Genomic DNA, 15216 nt, shown 5'->3' with positions numbered 1-15216 from the left:
GACTCTCGGATCTCTTGTCTCGCTTTGTTCCATCCAGATATATAGGTGACAAAATCAAAGATTTAAGCATTGGCTACACATAAAGTGCTCAATATTTTAGAACTCTCACTCTCGATGCATATTATTATTTTCTTCATATCTAGCTTCGTTTTCGAGATTAAATGTCTTTAATGTTCTACTTATGGTGATATCCGCTTTGCCTTAAGGGTATAATCAGACCGGACGTCCAACACAAAATTCACAATATAAATATTTGATGCTTAGTAAAAACTAACAGTTATTAAACTTTTTTTAAATTAAATTTACTTATTTTTGAACGAAATAAAATAATGAAACTTAGATTAATTACTTCTAACCAACAAATACCTCACTTCATTTCTATAATTTTAAACTTACCAAACTAGTAACAAAACGCTCAGTTAAGATGTAAGTTCAATAAACATAAAATGAAAAAGTTAAACCAAAAATTTATCAAAAAATAATCAATTCATTCATGAATATTTTGATACATAATAGAGTTCGAAGAGTGCTTATGGCTTCTGACCTACAATTCAGTTTAATATAGTAATTCGGTTAAATATAGTAACGTAAAACTAAAGTAATATTCATTTTTGTTATAACTGAAAATGTTTTTAATAAACTTATCTAAAATTATTAGACCATGCAACAGGCTCTATTTTTTTTTAATTAAAATTTTTTTCTCAATTTTGCTTAATTTATATTAAAAAAATATGTTTTATACATCCGGTTTGACCGGCAGAAACCATTCCTTTTTAATTTTTTATAGAACTCTGTTTATTTTTTTACGTTAAATTTCACAAGTTGATATTAAATTGACAAATAACAAAGTTAAAACTGAAATTAACAAAAATAACATCAAGTTAAAACTGATTTTTTGAGTAATCTAAAAATTAGAAGAGGATGAGAATGAAATGTTTTTCGGGAATATGAAACGATGATATAGAAAATAGTCGATTATTTTGCAAATGATATTTTTTATTTTTTTAGGTATTTTAAAAACAAATCATAAAATTTATTTATTTAAATCACGGTATAGCGCTTATAATGAAGACTTTAGTCTATGGATATATTGTGAGAAATATCATTACCAAAATATTTAAAACGGTAGTATACTTAAAGAAAAAATATGTTTTACCTATAATATGGATTTTTTGACACAAAAATGTAATCAAAGGTATGTCAATTACTGGATTGTGAAAAATATATAAATATGTTATACAATTTGATGACAAATTGTTTTTTTTTCTTTTACCTGCCTAAATTGAAAATTACAGTACCGTATTGTTGTTATTTTAAACGTACTTTATATTTATTAAATGAAACAACCATTGTACTATAGTATGTTAAGTATGTATCATCTTTATAAGTTATACAACATTCATGCATGTTTGTTGTCACGCAGGTTGAACCATGTCGACACCACGAACTTAATAAATATACCTGGACTGCCAATTCAATAAAAAGTAAATGACCTCTACTAGGGGGCCGCCATTTTGCGTGATTGTGTTCTTTCGATGTTGGTCACATTGAGACAAATTTCAGTTGTGCCAATTATAGGGAAACAAAATTATTGTTTTTGAAAGGTTATGTTTACAAGTACAAAATAGAAACTTACATTTGGTTAAGAATTTATGAGAGTTGCCTTAGATCTGTGATTTTTCTTGTACTTCTTTAAAATTTAGGAAAGAAAGTATTCCCCACCTAAAATGAGACAAAGTTTCAAAATATTTGAGATAGATGCATTCACTTTAAAACATTTGTTTTATTATTCTGATAATCTTGAAACTTATAAATCTAAACTTAAACTTGAATCTTATAAATCCTAATACCATGAAAATGATGATCTTCATTTAAATTTTTGCTTGCATTTACTTAACAAATTCAGTTAAAAACACTTTTATTTTCTCTCTATTTTTACTATTACGACTTTTACTTTCCTTCTATCTACAGTGTTTCCACATTAGTAATAGGTACAATAGTAAAAAAATAATAGGTAAAGTAATAGGTAATAGGTACAACCATTTATAAAAATCAAAATATATATGATTTTATGAGGGTTTGTAATTAGCAAGGGTTTATATAGTAAAAATAAACAACTCTATATATTATTCTATCATAAACTCAGACAGAAGACAGACAATTTACAATAATTCGGTTTTGAGAAACAGTGAACCAAAAACGTTTAAATAAGGATGGATATTAAGTAACTTAATAAATATACCAGACTGCTAATGCATATGGCCACGATACCCAAAAATGACCACTGCCTGGTGGCCGCCATTTTTATAGTGGTTGTGTTCTTTTGATGTTGGTCACTCTGAACATTTTTAGTGTTGCCAACAAAAACTATATTAAATAACAGTAACGGCGATATAGCGTCCTCCTTATTTAATACGTGGATAATGTATCACCATCCTTATTTAAACGTTTTTGGTTCACTGTTTCTCAAAACCGAATTATTGTAAATTGTCTGTCTTTTGTCTGAGTTTATGATAGAATAATATATAGAGTTGTTTATTTTTACTATATAAACCCTTGCTAATTACAAACATAGATAAGGGATTGTATAAAGTTAAGATTAAGTTCATGGTCGTCCCTCTTGACATCTGTCACTTAAGGGGTTGATGGTTAACTGAAGGTCAATTTATACGCAGCTACAAGTGCCTATTACTACATCCCCTTACAAAATGCGCTAACTTACTTAAAACTAACTAAATTTGGAGGAGGTTTTGCAATTCGACCGGAAGACGCAACACTTCCTTTCTTAACAAATTTCCTTATTTTCATTTACTAAAATAATGATTGTTTACTGTGCTGCTTTGAATCAGAATTTTCACGCCCACTCACATTATAACTTTCTATAAGTGTCTTATTTAAATTACTAGTACTGTCCAAAACATGATTTTTACCAGAATCTTAATAATAATAATAAGCCTTTATTTCCAACAGGAAACTTGCCCAATAACAGGAAACAGTTGCAAAACAATGTAAAATATAGTTTAAAGAAAAAAAAACACAAAACAAACCTAAAAGAATGAAAAGAAAAAAAAGTAAAGTCATAATCTCAAAAGTTATCCAAAAAATTATAACAAATAACTATTAATATGATATAAAAATCCAATTATAAAAGTTTAACAAGATAATCACATATTCAACAAAATTAAATTAATTAAAATATACCTACTAACTATAACTTAAACACATGGGTCTTAATCCCAAGAGTAATGATCCACCAAGATATCGACAATCACATGAACCGGAGACAAATTTATATCACAAGGTCACAGAAGTCTTCGTTATTTACATTTTGAAATTTTTTAATAAATTTTCTGTTTCTCCATAAAACTGAATTATTATACTTTTGGTGAATATAATTATTATATTCACCAGCAACTTTAGGTTTAGTCTCATTTTTAGAACTCAATAAATTGGTTTTTAATTTTCTAGACATTAAAAGCTCTGCTGGAGATATGTTCTCAAAAATAGGCGTTGAACGACAATGAAGTATACATATCTCTCCCCTCTCCAAAAATTTTATTCGCGGTCTGAACATCTTTCTCAATTATGCCATTGGACTGTTCATTTAAGGGAGAAGTTAAAACATTATTAAATTCCCATTCTTCAGATGTGAATTGTTTAGCCCCATCACTGACTGAAATCAATGGAATACCATGACGAGCAAATAAACTTTTAAGAGTTTCAATAGCATTGTCACTCATCATATTATTGTGAAGGTCCTCACATTCAATGGATTTAACGAAATGGTTCACAACTAACAAGAATTTCCAACCTTTAATTTCAAATATATCATAAGAAATTTAGTTTCATGGTAAATATGGAATTTCATGTGGTACTAAAACTAATTTGCATAAGTTAAGCATTGGTGGCAGAAAAAAAGTTTATTTGTAACTTGGTGAACCGTACCAAGCTTATACAAAGATTCCTGAGTTAAAGTAATGCATTTATTTATTCTTAAATGACTGTAATGAATAACTCTAGCATATCTTTTTATAGAACATTTGGAACGCGAATTCAAACTGTTTGTCCGTTTAACCTAAACTAAAAGTTAAGTTAAACCTAATTTAAATAAACTAGTAATAAGTAAAATATTGTATACTTAATATTATGGACTACAAAATGCTTTTCGAACTAGGAAAAATTCAAAGATTTTTAAAAGTTTTCAAGAAGGTTGAAATTGTGTGCCCAAAGTTAGTTACTTCAAATCGAATATTATAATAAATGATGCCTATTCTAATAAAAAAAGAAAATTTTGTATGGAAATCCTACATGTTATAATGGAAAAATTATATTGCATAATTAATTAATTAATTAATTAAAGTAAATAAAATTTTACGATATAATAAATTAAAGAGGAAGATTTGGAAAAAATTAAGATTGTAATGCCAATGCAAATACGATGCAAGCCAGAAGAAATAAAAATTATGCACAAAAACATCTTTACATTATTTATTTAAATACACTAAATACATTTTCATTCTATCTGTCATTAGTAAATAAATAATATAATTCAACCGATATTATACATACAGGAATAAAAAAAAATATAGTATTTAATAAATAATACGCAGAAAACACAGTTAGAAGGGTAAATACTGCGTAGTGGGTGGTATTTATTCTGAAATTTAACAAAAAAGTAGTTAGTAAAATAAAAAGTGGAATTTCGAAGGATTTTTTTTAGGATTTTGAGGAATATACTGAATATACCAAATGATCATATATTGTTTTGTTATTTATAAATTTACCAAACCCGACTTTTTTAAAGGCTTACATCTTCAGCCACCGTCGACCAGCCTCAAGGTTGTCCAAAGGCTCTTTTACTAAAAACTCCCTCATCGCGACCAAATATGTGTCAAAATAATCCTGCCAGTCAATAGTACTCATGTCAAATGGAAAGTTACGCTTGTCAATATTATTTAAATTTTGCCATGACTCAACAGTATTGTTGTACTCATAGGTCCATTGATTACAGGTGAAGTGGGACAGTACTGACATGAATTTGTTGATTTTTGAGTAAGCTTTTCCTAATCTAAAAATGATTTAACTTATTCAAGGTCATTAAGCTTCAAGGCCAACTTACAGTGGTTTTTTTCCTAGCAATACTGCAACATGGTCAGCAATAAAAGCAGGAATGGTGTGCAATAAGAAATTTAGAAAGTAAAACCAGTAAAGGCATTTGGTAAACCTAAAGAAGGCCTTTGCCAGAAGGATAGTGGAACCCACTTTTACGCCCTGCTCGCTGTTCATACTTAGACCTCTCCAAAGTAAAGGATTGTCATTTGAAGTAGTATAGTTGAATATTGGCACTTTACTTAAATTCCTACGACCATAATTCAAACGAAATTTGAAGTTATAAATAGTCAGTGGTCAGTACCTTTCTTTTGCTACTTGATATGACGTGGCAATGCAACTGTTAATGACATAATCGACTGGTACCATATCACATCTTCCATTGGGATTCCCCCGCATTATATGCAGCAGACCCATGGCCGCTCCTTGAACAAGACCAACAGGTCCAAAGATGTTGTCAACCCATGATCGGATTGGTTCTCTTGCACAAGCTATAACTAAAAGTAAAAGGTCGTGTTTAAAAATATTTATTGATTATTAGATATATTTTAATTTCTTAGGAAGATAATCTGAAAACAACAAGTTAAGTGATGATCAATACAAACTGAAACATTTTTAATATTTTCTGCGTAACTCACCGATAGATGGTCTATGAATGCAAGCAGGTAATCCAATGGCTTCTTGTCTCACTACATCTTCTGCTATTTGCTTTGTAAATGCATAAGTATTTGGGGCTGAACCCAATAATCTAGAAAGATACAGTGTATACGTAAGTCAATATCAATAAAATAATTTCTTACCCAGGTGTTATCTTATCAATAACCTCAGCGGATAAGTTTTCAGTGACCTTTATTAATTTATAAGGGTCCATATGCGGTGGATAAAAGTCCTCTCTAATATGACTCTCATGACAGTTGGAGAACGCTGTGCTAAAATGAATAAATGCTTCTAAATTCTTACACTGTTTTGCAATGTTAATCATTTCTTGAGTCCCTATAATATTGATTTTCACAGCCTTTTTCAGATTTTCATCAAAACGGATAGTTGCCGCACCATGATAGATCAACTGTACCTGAGGAATTCAGAATATCTTTTAGAAACGTGGATATATGAAAAAATATATATTTATTCAAACATAATAAGTTACAGTATAAAGGCAGATACATCTGACAGAAATTTTGTCTTAAAGAAATTATATATATGTCTATGTATATGTACCTCATTAGCTATAAGTTCTTTTGATTCTTCAGATAGGCCTAAGCCATCAAGCTCAAAGTCTCCACTAAGTCCCACTACTTTCTTCTTGTAGTCCGGGAAAATTTCTGATAATTTGTAAAATACCTAAAAAATCGATTTCATTTTTTTTTAACATTCAACAGTTTCACCTCGACTTACCCAATTATTTAAAAATTCATTGGTCCTGGTTTGCGAATCTTTGCCCTTTTTGGTCCGTATTATGACATATATTTTGCCAATATCTTTACATGATCTTAGGAGTTTTTCTATAAGTAGTTTTCCTAAAATTGATCAAGAACGTACGTAGAAATCAGTTACAAAGAACAGACAAGAACATGGTTTTATATTTAAGCTAATGCTCGATTTTTCAAAATCATAACTAGACTTACTAACCAAGAAATCCAGTTGCACCAGTAACTAACACATTTTTTCCTCTCAAATATTCTACAATTTCGCTTCCTTCTTGTTCAACCGTAATATCGTTTGGTTTCAGATAAAGGTGTATAGGATAATCATAGTCAGATTTGGTGTAATGCCCGTTTCTTATTTTCTCTAGGTTGGGTGGTAATTTTTGCCGTAGCACCGTTGGTAAGACTTTGCTATTCATTATGACTGAAACGCTGATCGACTAGAATTTTAAAGTCCTATTTTAGAATAAGACCAAAATGTTAAACGCCGGACCTCTTTATTCTGCAATATTTTTTAAAATTTATTTAGACAGAAACTATTTATCAAAATCAAGATATGAAAGTAATATTAGGAAAATGGCAGACTCTCGCATCTCTAAGTAAACGCATTATTCAATATTCATACTCCTCAGTCGCTTTGTTCCATCTAGATATATACGTGACAAAATCAAAGATTTAAGGATTGGCTACACATAAAGTGCTTAATATTTTACAACTCTTATTCTCGATGCGATGTTGTTAAGAAGAAACATTGCGTAAATGTACTTTTTTATAGTTTTTATATTTTTTTACAACGAAATACACAACTCATATGTCTCCTGTGGTTTCTTCATATCTAGCTTTGTTTCCGAGATTACCTTAAAGTCTTCGTTGTTGTTTCGACTTTATTTTTTACTTTAAGTCATCTAAAAAGTATCCACGGGGACATAATTTAAGACCAAATATACAAATGTAAATTCACTTATTCAGCTTAAAATAAAAACTTTATATCTACAGTAAATAATGTCTTTAATGTAGTACTTATGGTGACATATGCTTCGTCTTAAGGGCATCATCAGACCGGATGTCCAACATTATTCACAATATAAACATCTGATGAATAGCAAAAACTAACAGCTATTAAAGTTTTTTTTAAATTAAATTTACTTATTTTTGAACGAAATAAAATAATGATATTTAGATTAATTACTTCTAACCAACAAATACCTCACTCCATTTTTATGTTTTTAAACTTACCAAACTAGCAACAAAACGCGCAGTTAAGATGTAAGTGCAATAAATATTGAATGATAAAGTCAAATAAAAAATTAATCAATTCATTCATGAATATTTTGATTCATTATACAGTTCGACGAACAAGGTATGCGTTTATGACTTCTGACCTTTACAATTCAGTCGGTTAAATATAGTGACGTGAAACTAAAGTAGCAGGTAATCTTTTTTGTTCTAAGTGAAAATGTTTTCAATAAACTGATCTAGAACTATCAACAAAAATTACCTTGATAAATATAGTTGTGGCAAAATAGTATTAGAAACCTTCTTACTTTAAATCCTGTAAATTGAAGCGAAAAAAAATCTAAGTTGGTTTTTCAGGCAAAGTCATGCCTCTTATAACAGTATATGAAATATAAAAACGTCGACAAAGATTTTTCTGTACTTTCTTGTAATTTTAAAAAAGTGCTATTTTTCAGGGGATCGAAAATTGGAATGTAAAATGGGACTTTTTTTGTTTTACCCTGTGGTGTGTATTATGAATCGAAACATTAATATATGCAACATTAAGAATTTGTTTGTTTGATTGTATAATAACCTTTAATGGCCCAGTTTTTCCACGAATATATTATTTTTAGTTAATTTTATTTGTGAAATATTCATTAATTACAACTTCACTTATTAAGCATGTTCTTGTTACTTTTTTAGTAACTTTTGAATGTTCTTCTTTGCGCTTTTATTTTTTAAATTTTTCTCGGGACGCTATTCAAAAATTTTCACAACAATCTGGCCAGAAAAAAAACCCATGCCATAACGGAAACCAATTTTCAACACCAATTTTCGTTTCAATGTTTGGGCAGGAATTATTGGTGATTACCTAATAGGCCAATTTTTTTCTATCAGGGCGCCTTTATGGGCTTTATGGTCGGTCGTATTTACAGAGTAGTTAAAAGTATAATTTAATATTCATTTCTCTATGGTATAATCTTTATAAGTTAGAGGCCATTTATGCTGTTTATGCATGTCTGTTGTCACGCATGTTGAACGCATGTCGTATTTCTTGGCATCTGTCACTTAACAGGTTCATCATTAACAAAAGGTCTATTTACACGCAGCTACAAGTGCCTATTACTACATCCACATTTCTAAAAGCAATCAACCTAACACTTTAAAAAATGCTCTAACTTACTTAAAACTAATTAAATTTGGAGAAGGTTTTGCAATTTGACCTGAAGACGTAATAGTTCCTTAACAACTGTTGAGTCTGACTAAAAGTTAAGTTAAACGTAGTAAAAAAAAGCTAGTTATAAGTAGATATTGTATATCTAATATTATGGACTACAAAATGCTTAGTTATTATAAAACATATAAAAAAGTTACTTCAAATCAAACATTAATTAGGTCTGTTTTAAGAAGAAAATTTAGTATAGGAATCGTACATGTTATTATCGAAAAATTATATTGCATAAAAGAGAAATTAATATAGAAAAAATTAAAGAGGAAGATTTGAAGAAAAAAGAAGATTGAAATGCTAATGCAAATACGATAGAAGCCAGAAAAAAAAACAAAAATTATGCACAAAAATATCTTTACATTATTTATTTAAATAAATTACATAAATTTTGATTCTATCTGTCATCGGTAAATAAATAATATAATTCAACAGATATTATACACACAGGAATAAAAAAGAATATAGTATTTAATAAATAATACGCAGAAAACACAGTTAGAAGGGCAAACACTGCGTAGTGGGTGGTATTTATTCTGAAATTTAACAAAAAAGTAGTTAGTAAAATGAGAAGTGGAATTTCAAAGGATTTTTTTAGGATTCCAAGGAATATACTAAACATACCAAAGAATCATATATGGGTGCATATATTGTTTTGTAATTTATAAGTCTTCCAAACCCGACTTAATTAAAGGCTTACATTTTCATCCACCTTCGACCAGCCTCAAGATTGTCCAAAGGTTCTTTCACTAAAAACTCCCTCATGGCGACCAAATATGTGTCAAAATAATCCTGCCAGTCAAGGGTACTCATGTCAAATGGAAAGTTACGCTTGTCAATATTGTTTAAATTTTGCCACAACTTAACAGTATTGTTGTATTCATAAGTCCATTGATTACAGGTGAAGTGGGACAGTACCGATACGAATTTGTTGATTTTTGAGTAAGCTTTTCCTAATCTAAAAATTATTTATCTTACTTACTCAAGGTGATCAAGCTATAAACCCAACTTACTGTAGTTGTTTTCCTAGCAATACTGCAACATTATCAGCAAAAAAAGCAGGAATGGTGTGCAATAAAAAATTTAAAAAGTAAAACCAGTAAACACATTTTGTAAACCTAGAGAACCCCTTTCCCAGAAGGATAGTGGAACCCACTTTTACGCCCTGCTCGATGTTCATACCTAGGCCTCTCCAAAGTAAAGGGTTATCATCTGAAGTGGTATAGTTAAATATTGGCACTTTATTTAAATTCCTGCAACCATATCTCAAATGAAATTTTAAGTTATAAATAATTCGTGGTCAGTACCTTTCTTTTGCTACTTGATATGACGTGGCAATGCAACTGTTAATGACATAATCGACTGGTACCATATCACATCTTCCATTGGGATTCCCCAGCATTATATGCACGAGACCTATCGCGGCCCCTTGAATAAGACCAACTGGTCCAAAGATGTTGTCAACCCATGATCGGATTGGTTCTCTTGCACAAGCTATAACTAAAAGTAGAAGGACGTGTTTAAAAATATTTCTTGATTATTAGATATAGGATTTTAATTTCTTAGGAAGATATAGATAATCCGGAAACAACAATTTAAGTGATGTCCAATACAAACTGAAATATTTTTTGCATAACTCACCGATAGATGGTCTATGAATACAAGCAGGTAATCCAATGGCTTCTTGTCTCACTATATCTTCAGCTATTTGCTTTGTGAATGCGTAAGTATTCGGGACTGAATCCAATAATCTAGAAAGATGCCGTTTATACGTAAATCAATATCAATAAATTAATTTCTTACCCAGGTGTTATCTTATCAATAACCTCAGCGGATAAGTTTTCAGTGACCTTTATTAATTTATAAGGGTCCAAATGCGGTGGATAAAAGTCCTCTCTAATATGACTCTCATGACAGTTGGAGAACGCTGTGCTAAAATGAATAAATGCTTCTAAGTGCTTACACTGTTTTGCAATATCAATCATTTCTTGAGTGCCTATAATGTTGATTTTCACAGCTTTTTTCAGATTTTCATCAAAACGGATAGTTGCCGCACCATGATAGATCAACTGTACCTGAAGGATTCAAAATATCTTATAGAAACATCTGACAAAAACTTTTTTTTAAAGAACAGGTTTATATATACATATATATACCTCATTAGTTATAAGTTCTTTTGATTCTTCAGATAGGCCTAAGCCATCAAGCTCAAAATCTCCACTAAGTCCCACTACTTTTTTCTTGTAGTCCGGGAACATTTCTGATAATTTGTAAAATACCTAAAAAATCGATTTCATTTTTTTTTTAACATTCAACAGTTTCACCTCGACTTACCCAATTATCTAAAAATTCATTGGTCCTGGTTTGCGGATCTTTGGCCTTTTTGGTCCGTATTATGACATATATTTTACCTATATCTTTACATGATCTTAGGAGTTTTTCTATAAGTAGTTTTCCTAGAATTGATTGAGAACGTACGTAGAAATCAGTTACAAAGAACAAACAAGAACATGGTTTTATGTCTAAGCTAATGCTCGATTTTTAAAAATCATAACTAGACTTACTAACCAAGAAATCCAGTTCCACCAGTAACTAACACATTTTTTCCTCTCAAATATTCTACAATTTCGCTTCCTTCTTGTTGAACCGTAATATCGTTTGGTTTCAGATAAAGGTGAATAGGATAATCATAGTCAGATTTAGTGTAATGCCCGTTTCTTATTTTCTCTAGGTTGGGTGGTAATGTTTTCCGTAGCACCGTTGGTAATACTTTGCTGTTCATTATGACTGAATCGTAATGAAAATTTTAAAGTTCTATTCTAGAATAAGACCAAAATGTTTAAACGCTAGGCCTAGTTATTCTGCAAAATTTTTTACTCTATTAATTTATACAGAAACTAGTCAGCAAAATCAAGATATGAAAGTAATATTAGGGAACTCGCAGACTCTCAGATACCTAAGTAAACTCATTATTCAAATGCCCTTATCACTTTGCTTTATCCAGATATATGCGTGTCGAAATCAAAGGCTAAAGCATTGCCTACACATAAATACTCAATATTTCACATCTTTCAAACTCGAATTTAAAATAGACCTACCTTGGAGTATTAACCTAAGAGACAAAATTTTTTTATAAACTTTCTAAGCCTTAAATGCATTAACATAACATATATACAGAGGAAAAGTTTCAATACTTTAGAAGCTAAGAAGGAAATAGTATATAGTGCCTACAATACACGCGATTGTCCAATTTGATTCCCTCATTTAGAGATATAAAATCAAAGCCATACTATTAAAAAGAAACACTAAGCCAATGTCCTTTTTTATAGTTTTTATATTTTTTTTCAACGAAAAATACAACTCATATGTCTCCCGTGTTTTCTTCATATCTAGCTTTAAGTCTTCGTTGTTGTTTTTACTTCATTATGACTTTCACTCATTCTAAGAACTATCAACGGGGACACAATAAAAACCAAATATAAAAATCAAATAATTTCCACATTTAAGCAAATGAGAGAAATGTCCACCTCCTAATAAAATATATTTGACTGCATACGATTTATCAATTATTTTGAGCTGCATGCTGCATAAGCCACATGTTTATCATCACTTGTATGAAATCTTGAATCTAGGAAAATAAATAAATGATCTGGCAAAAAGTCCTTGTACAATTCACCTATTAATCTGGTTGACTAAAAAAAATTTTCAATTATCCAAAAATTGTCATTAATCCTAATAAAACAAAAATGGTTTTGTTTTCAAACCGAGGATCACATAAAAATATAATGGAATCTGTTCACATTCAATTGAATAACGAAACTATTTTGTTCTTTGATACGGTGAAGGTTCTGGGACTGAAAATGGATAATTCTTTAAGGTTTAAGGAACATGTTAATACTCTTCTGCAGAGGTGTTGTTTACATGCATGCGTATGCTTTATGCCAATAAACACATTTAAAATTTTATAACTAGAAAAAAACTCGTAGTGGCTCTTGTTTTATCTATTTTAAATTACTTGCCTTATGACTTATAGTTTATTATCATTGCTTAGACCAAGTAAATCGTTTTGGATTTGGAAAGTTTGATCATGTATCAGACTCTATATTTCAGTTGAGGTGGTTAACGCTTTCTTACCTATTCAAACTCTTTACTTCTACTTTTCTTTATCGATTATATGTTAGTCTTTTTAATAAGTTAATACCAAGAAACCAGGTTCACACTCGAAATATTAGATACAATGCCGCACCATTCCACGGCTCTGTTCGTGCGATCCTTTACTTATAATGCCGTTAAGTTCTTTAATACTTATAAACCAATATTTAATACTTCGTTAAATGTGTATAGGAAATATTATAGGCTTTTGTTTTTAAATCAATCCAAAGTATAGTCTAGTTTTTTAGAAGATAAATACTTTATATATACTTGTTACTTTTTGGTCATTGCTAGGAAGGTATGCGAAATAATATTATTGGAAGTGAAAAAGGTGACCGGTATAATTGAAATTGGTCTAAGGTCGCAGAAATTAGGTGGATTATTGATTTTAGCCAAAGATGTTGAGAGAGAAATTTTCCACATAACAGGGAAATATCCAGTTTCTAGGCGACTACATGCTACTTATGGTAGCATTTTTTAAATTAATTTACTTACTTTTGAACGAAATAAAATGATATATAGATTGATTATTTCTAAGCAACAAATACATCAATTATTTCTATAATATTAAACTTACCAAACTAGTAACAAAATGGACAGTTAAAATGCAAGTGCAATGCAGATTTAGTGGTTACTAAACTAAAAATTAATCAAAACGATTCATTCATGAATATTTTAATTCATAATAGAGTTCGAAGAGCAAGGTACGCGTTTATGACTTATGACTTTTAAAATGAAGGAGTGTCGTTTAAATATCGTAACGTAAAACTAAAGGAATTCTTTTTTTTATAACTAAACATGTTTTAAATAAACTTATTTAGAATTATTATCAAAAAAAAAATACCTTGATAAATAACGATATGGGAAAGTAGTGTTAGATACCTTCCATCTATCATCCTGAACCATCTTTGAATCCTGTAAATTGTACGGAAAAAAAAGTTGGGTTTTCAGGCAGTCACTCCTCTAGTAACAGACAACAGATGTAAAATATATAAAAACACCAACAAACATTTTTTTGTACTTTACTGTAATTTTGAAAAACTTCTATTGTTCAGGAGATCGAAAATTGGAATGTAAAATGCGACCTTTTTTGATATACCCTGATATACGTTATTATGAATCGAAATATTAACATATGTAACATTAAGAATTTGTTTTTTATCTAGATTGTATAAATTACTTTTAATGTCCCAGTTTTCCCACAAATATGATATTGTCATTTCAATTGGAAACGAATCCTTTTGGCAGAAACCATCCCTTTTTAATTTTTTATAAAACCCTAATACGTTTTACGTTATTTGTACGTTAAAATTCTCTTTTCAGCGACATATCACAAGTTGACATTTAATTGACAAGTAACACTTAAAACTGATTTTTGAGTAATATAAAAATTAGAAAAGGATTGGAATGAAATGATGTTTTTCGGGTGGAATTAGACACATTACGGGAGAAAAGCATAATTTCCAAGCGATTCAAGCATAATATGAAACGATGATATAGAAATTAGGTGGAAAATCGAATTAGTAAATAAGTGCGATAAACTTCAGGGGGTGGAAAAATGTCAGTTTGCTATATAAACGTATGTCCGCAAATGCTTCGTTTTCCAAGATACGGAGTGTTAAAGTTTTTCTTAAAAATTATAATATGCAAATGAAATTTGTAGGGTTTTAAGAGGTAGTTATCGCGCATTTTTTGACATGCACCAAAAAGAATTTTATGTTCACCATTGGCGCGCATACGGGTAAGGATCTCACTTTTCTTAAAGAAAAAATAGTACGCCACTGAGATATTTTAAATTAAAAATTATTACTAAAATTACTTAAATTCCTCGTTCAATTTGTGACAAAAAAACCCTCTCTCACCTTTTTTTCGTAAGTGGCGCCGTTTTTATGCAAAAAAAACATCTTGACGCGTATTTTTTATTTCTTTAATACATTATCAAGAACCATCTAATACAATAAAATTAAACCAGAACAATAATAGAAAATAAAAATACGATTCCTCAGGTTATCAACATTTTCGACGGGAGTGGAATAAACTAATGACTTAAGAAAACCCCAAATGTAAAAATCTAGATTTAAATCTGGC

The 15216-nt window shown here is 29.9% G+C and overlaps 1 protein-coding gene across 12 annotated transcripts; it reads right to left on the bottom strand.

The window, feature by feature from the left end:
* Nucleotides 1-4472: 4472 nt before the first annotated feature.
* LOC126738436 (fatty acyl-CoA reductase wat-like) lies at nt 4473-13851 on the bottom strand. 12 transcript variants are annotated; one of them, XM_050443786.1, is made up of 10 exons: nt 13624-13734; nt 11545-11795; nt 11311-11432; nt 6328-6450; nt 5910-6181; nt 5748-5857; nt 5414-5606; nt 5120-5359; nt 4811-5068; nt 4473-4657 (listed from the first exon to the last, which is right to left on the bottom strand). In XM_050443786.1, the coding sequence occupies exons 2-10, from the start codon at nt 11756-11758 to the stop codon at nt 4519-4521; spliced, it is 1671 nt and encodes a 556-aa protein (XP_050299743.1). In that variant the 5' UTR covers nt 11759-11795; nt 13624-13734; the 3' UTR covers nt 4473-4518. The 12 variants fall into 12 exon arrangements, with proteins under 12 accessions (XP_050299743.1, XP_050299736.1, XP_050299737.1 ...); XM_050443779.1 differs by lacking the exon at nt 6328-6450 and adding an exon at nt 11133-11255 and having other exon boundaries at nt 13624-13726; XM_050443780.1 differs by lacking the exons at nt 5910-6181; nt 6328-6450 and adding exons at nt 10780-11051; nt 11133-11255 and having other exon boundaries at nt 13624-13724.
* Between the last annotated feature and the right edge of the window lie 1365 nt (nt 13852-15216).

Source organism: Anthonomus grandis, chromosome 7 (genome assembly GCF_022605725.1).
Source record: "Anthonomus grandis grandis chromosome 7, icAntGran1.3, whole genome shotgun sequence".
Lineage (NCBI taxonomy): Eukaryota > Metazoa > Arthropoda > Insecta > Coleoptera > Curculionidae > Anthonomus > Anthonomus grandis.
The sequence above is the reverse complement of the archived record's forward strand: the minus strand, read 5'-3'. Positions and strand labels throughout refer to the sequence as shown.

What these genes read in the sequence shown, in the direction of transcription:
- LOC126738436 (XM_050443775.1), bottom strand. Translation starts at nt 11,758, where the DNA reads ATGAACAGCAAAGTATTACCAACGGTGCTACGGAAAACATTACCACCC. An exon ending in ATTGATAAGATAACACCTGG is followed by an intron (nt 10,728 to 10,779) that starts GTAAGAAATTAA and finishes GCATCTTTCTAG; the next exon opens with ATTATTGGATTCAGTCCCGA. An exon ending in TATCAAGTAGCAAAAGAAAG is followed by an intron (nt 10,230 to 10,283) that starts GTACTGACCACG and finishes ATATGGTTGCAG; the next exon opens with GAATTTAAATAAAGTGCCAA.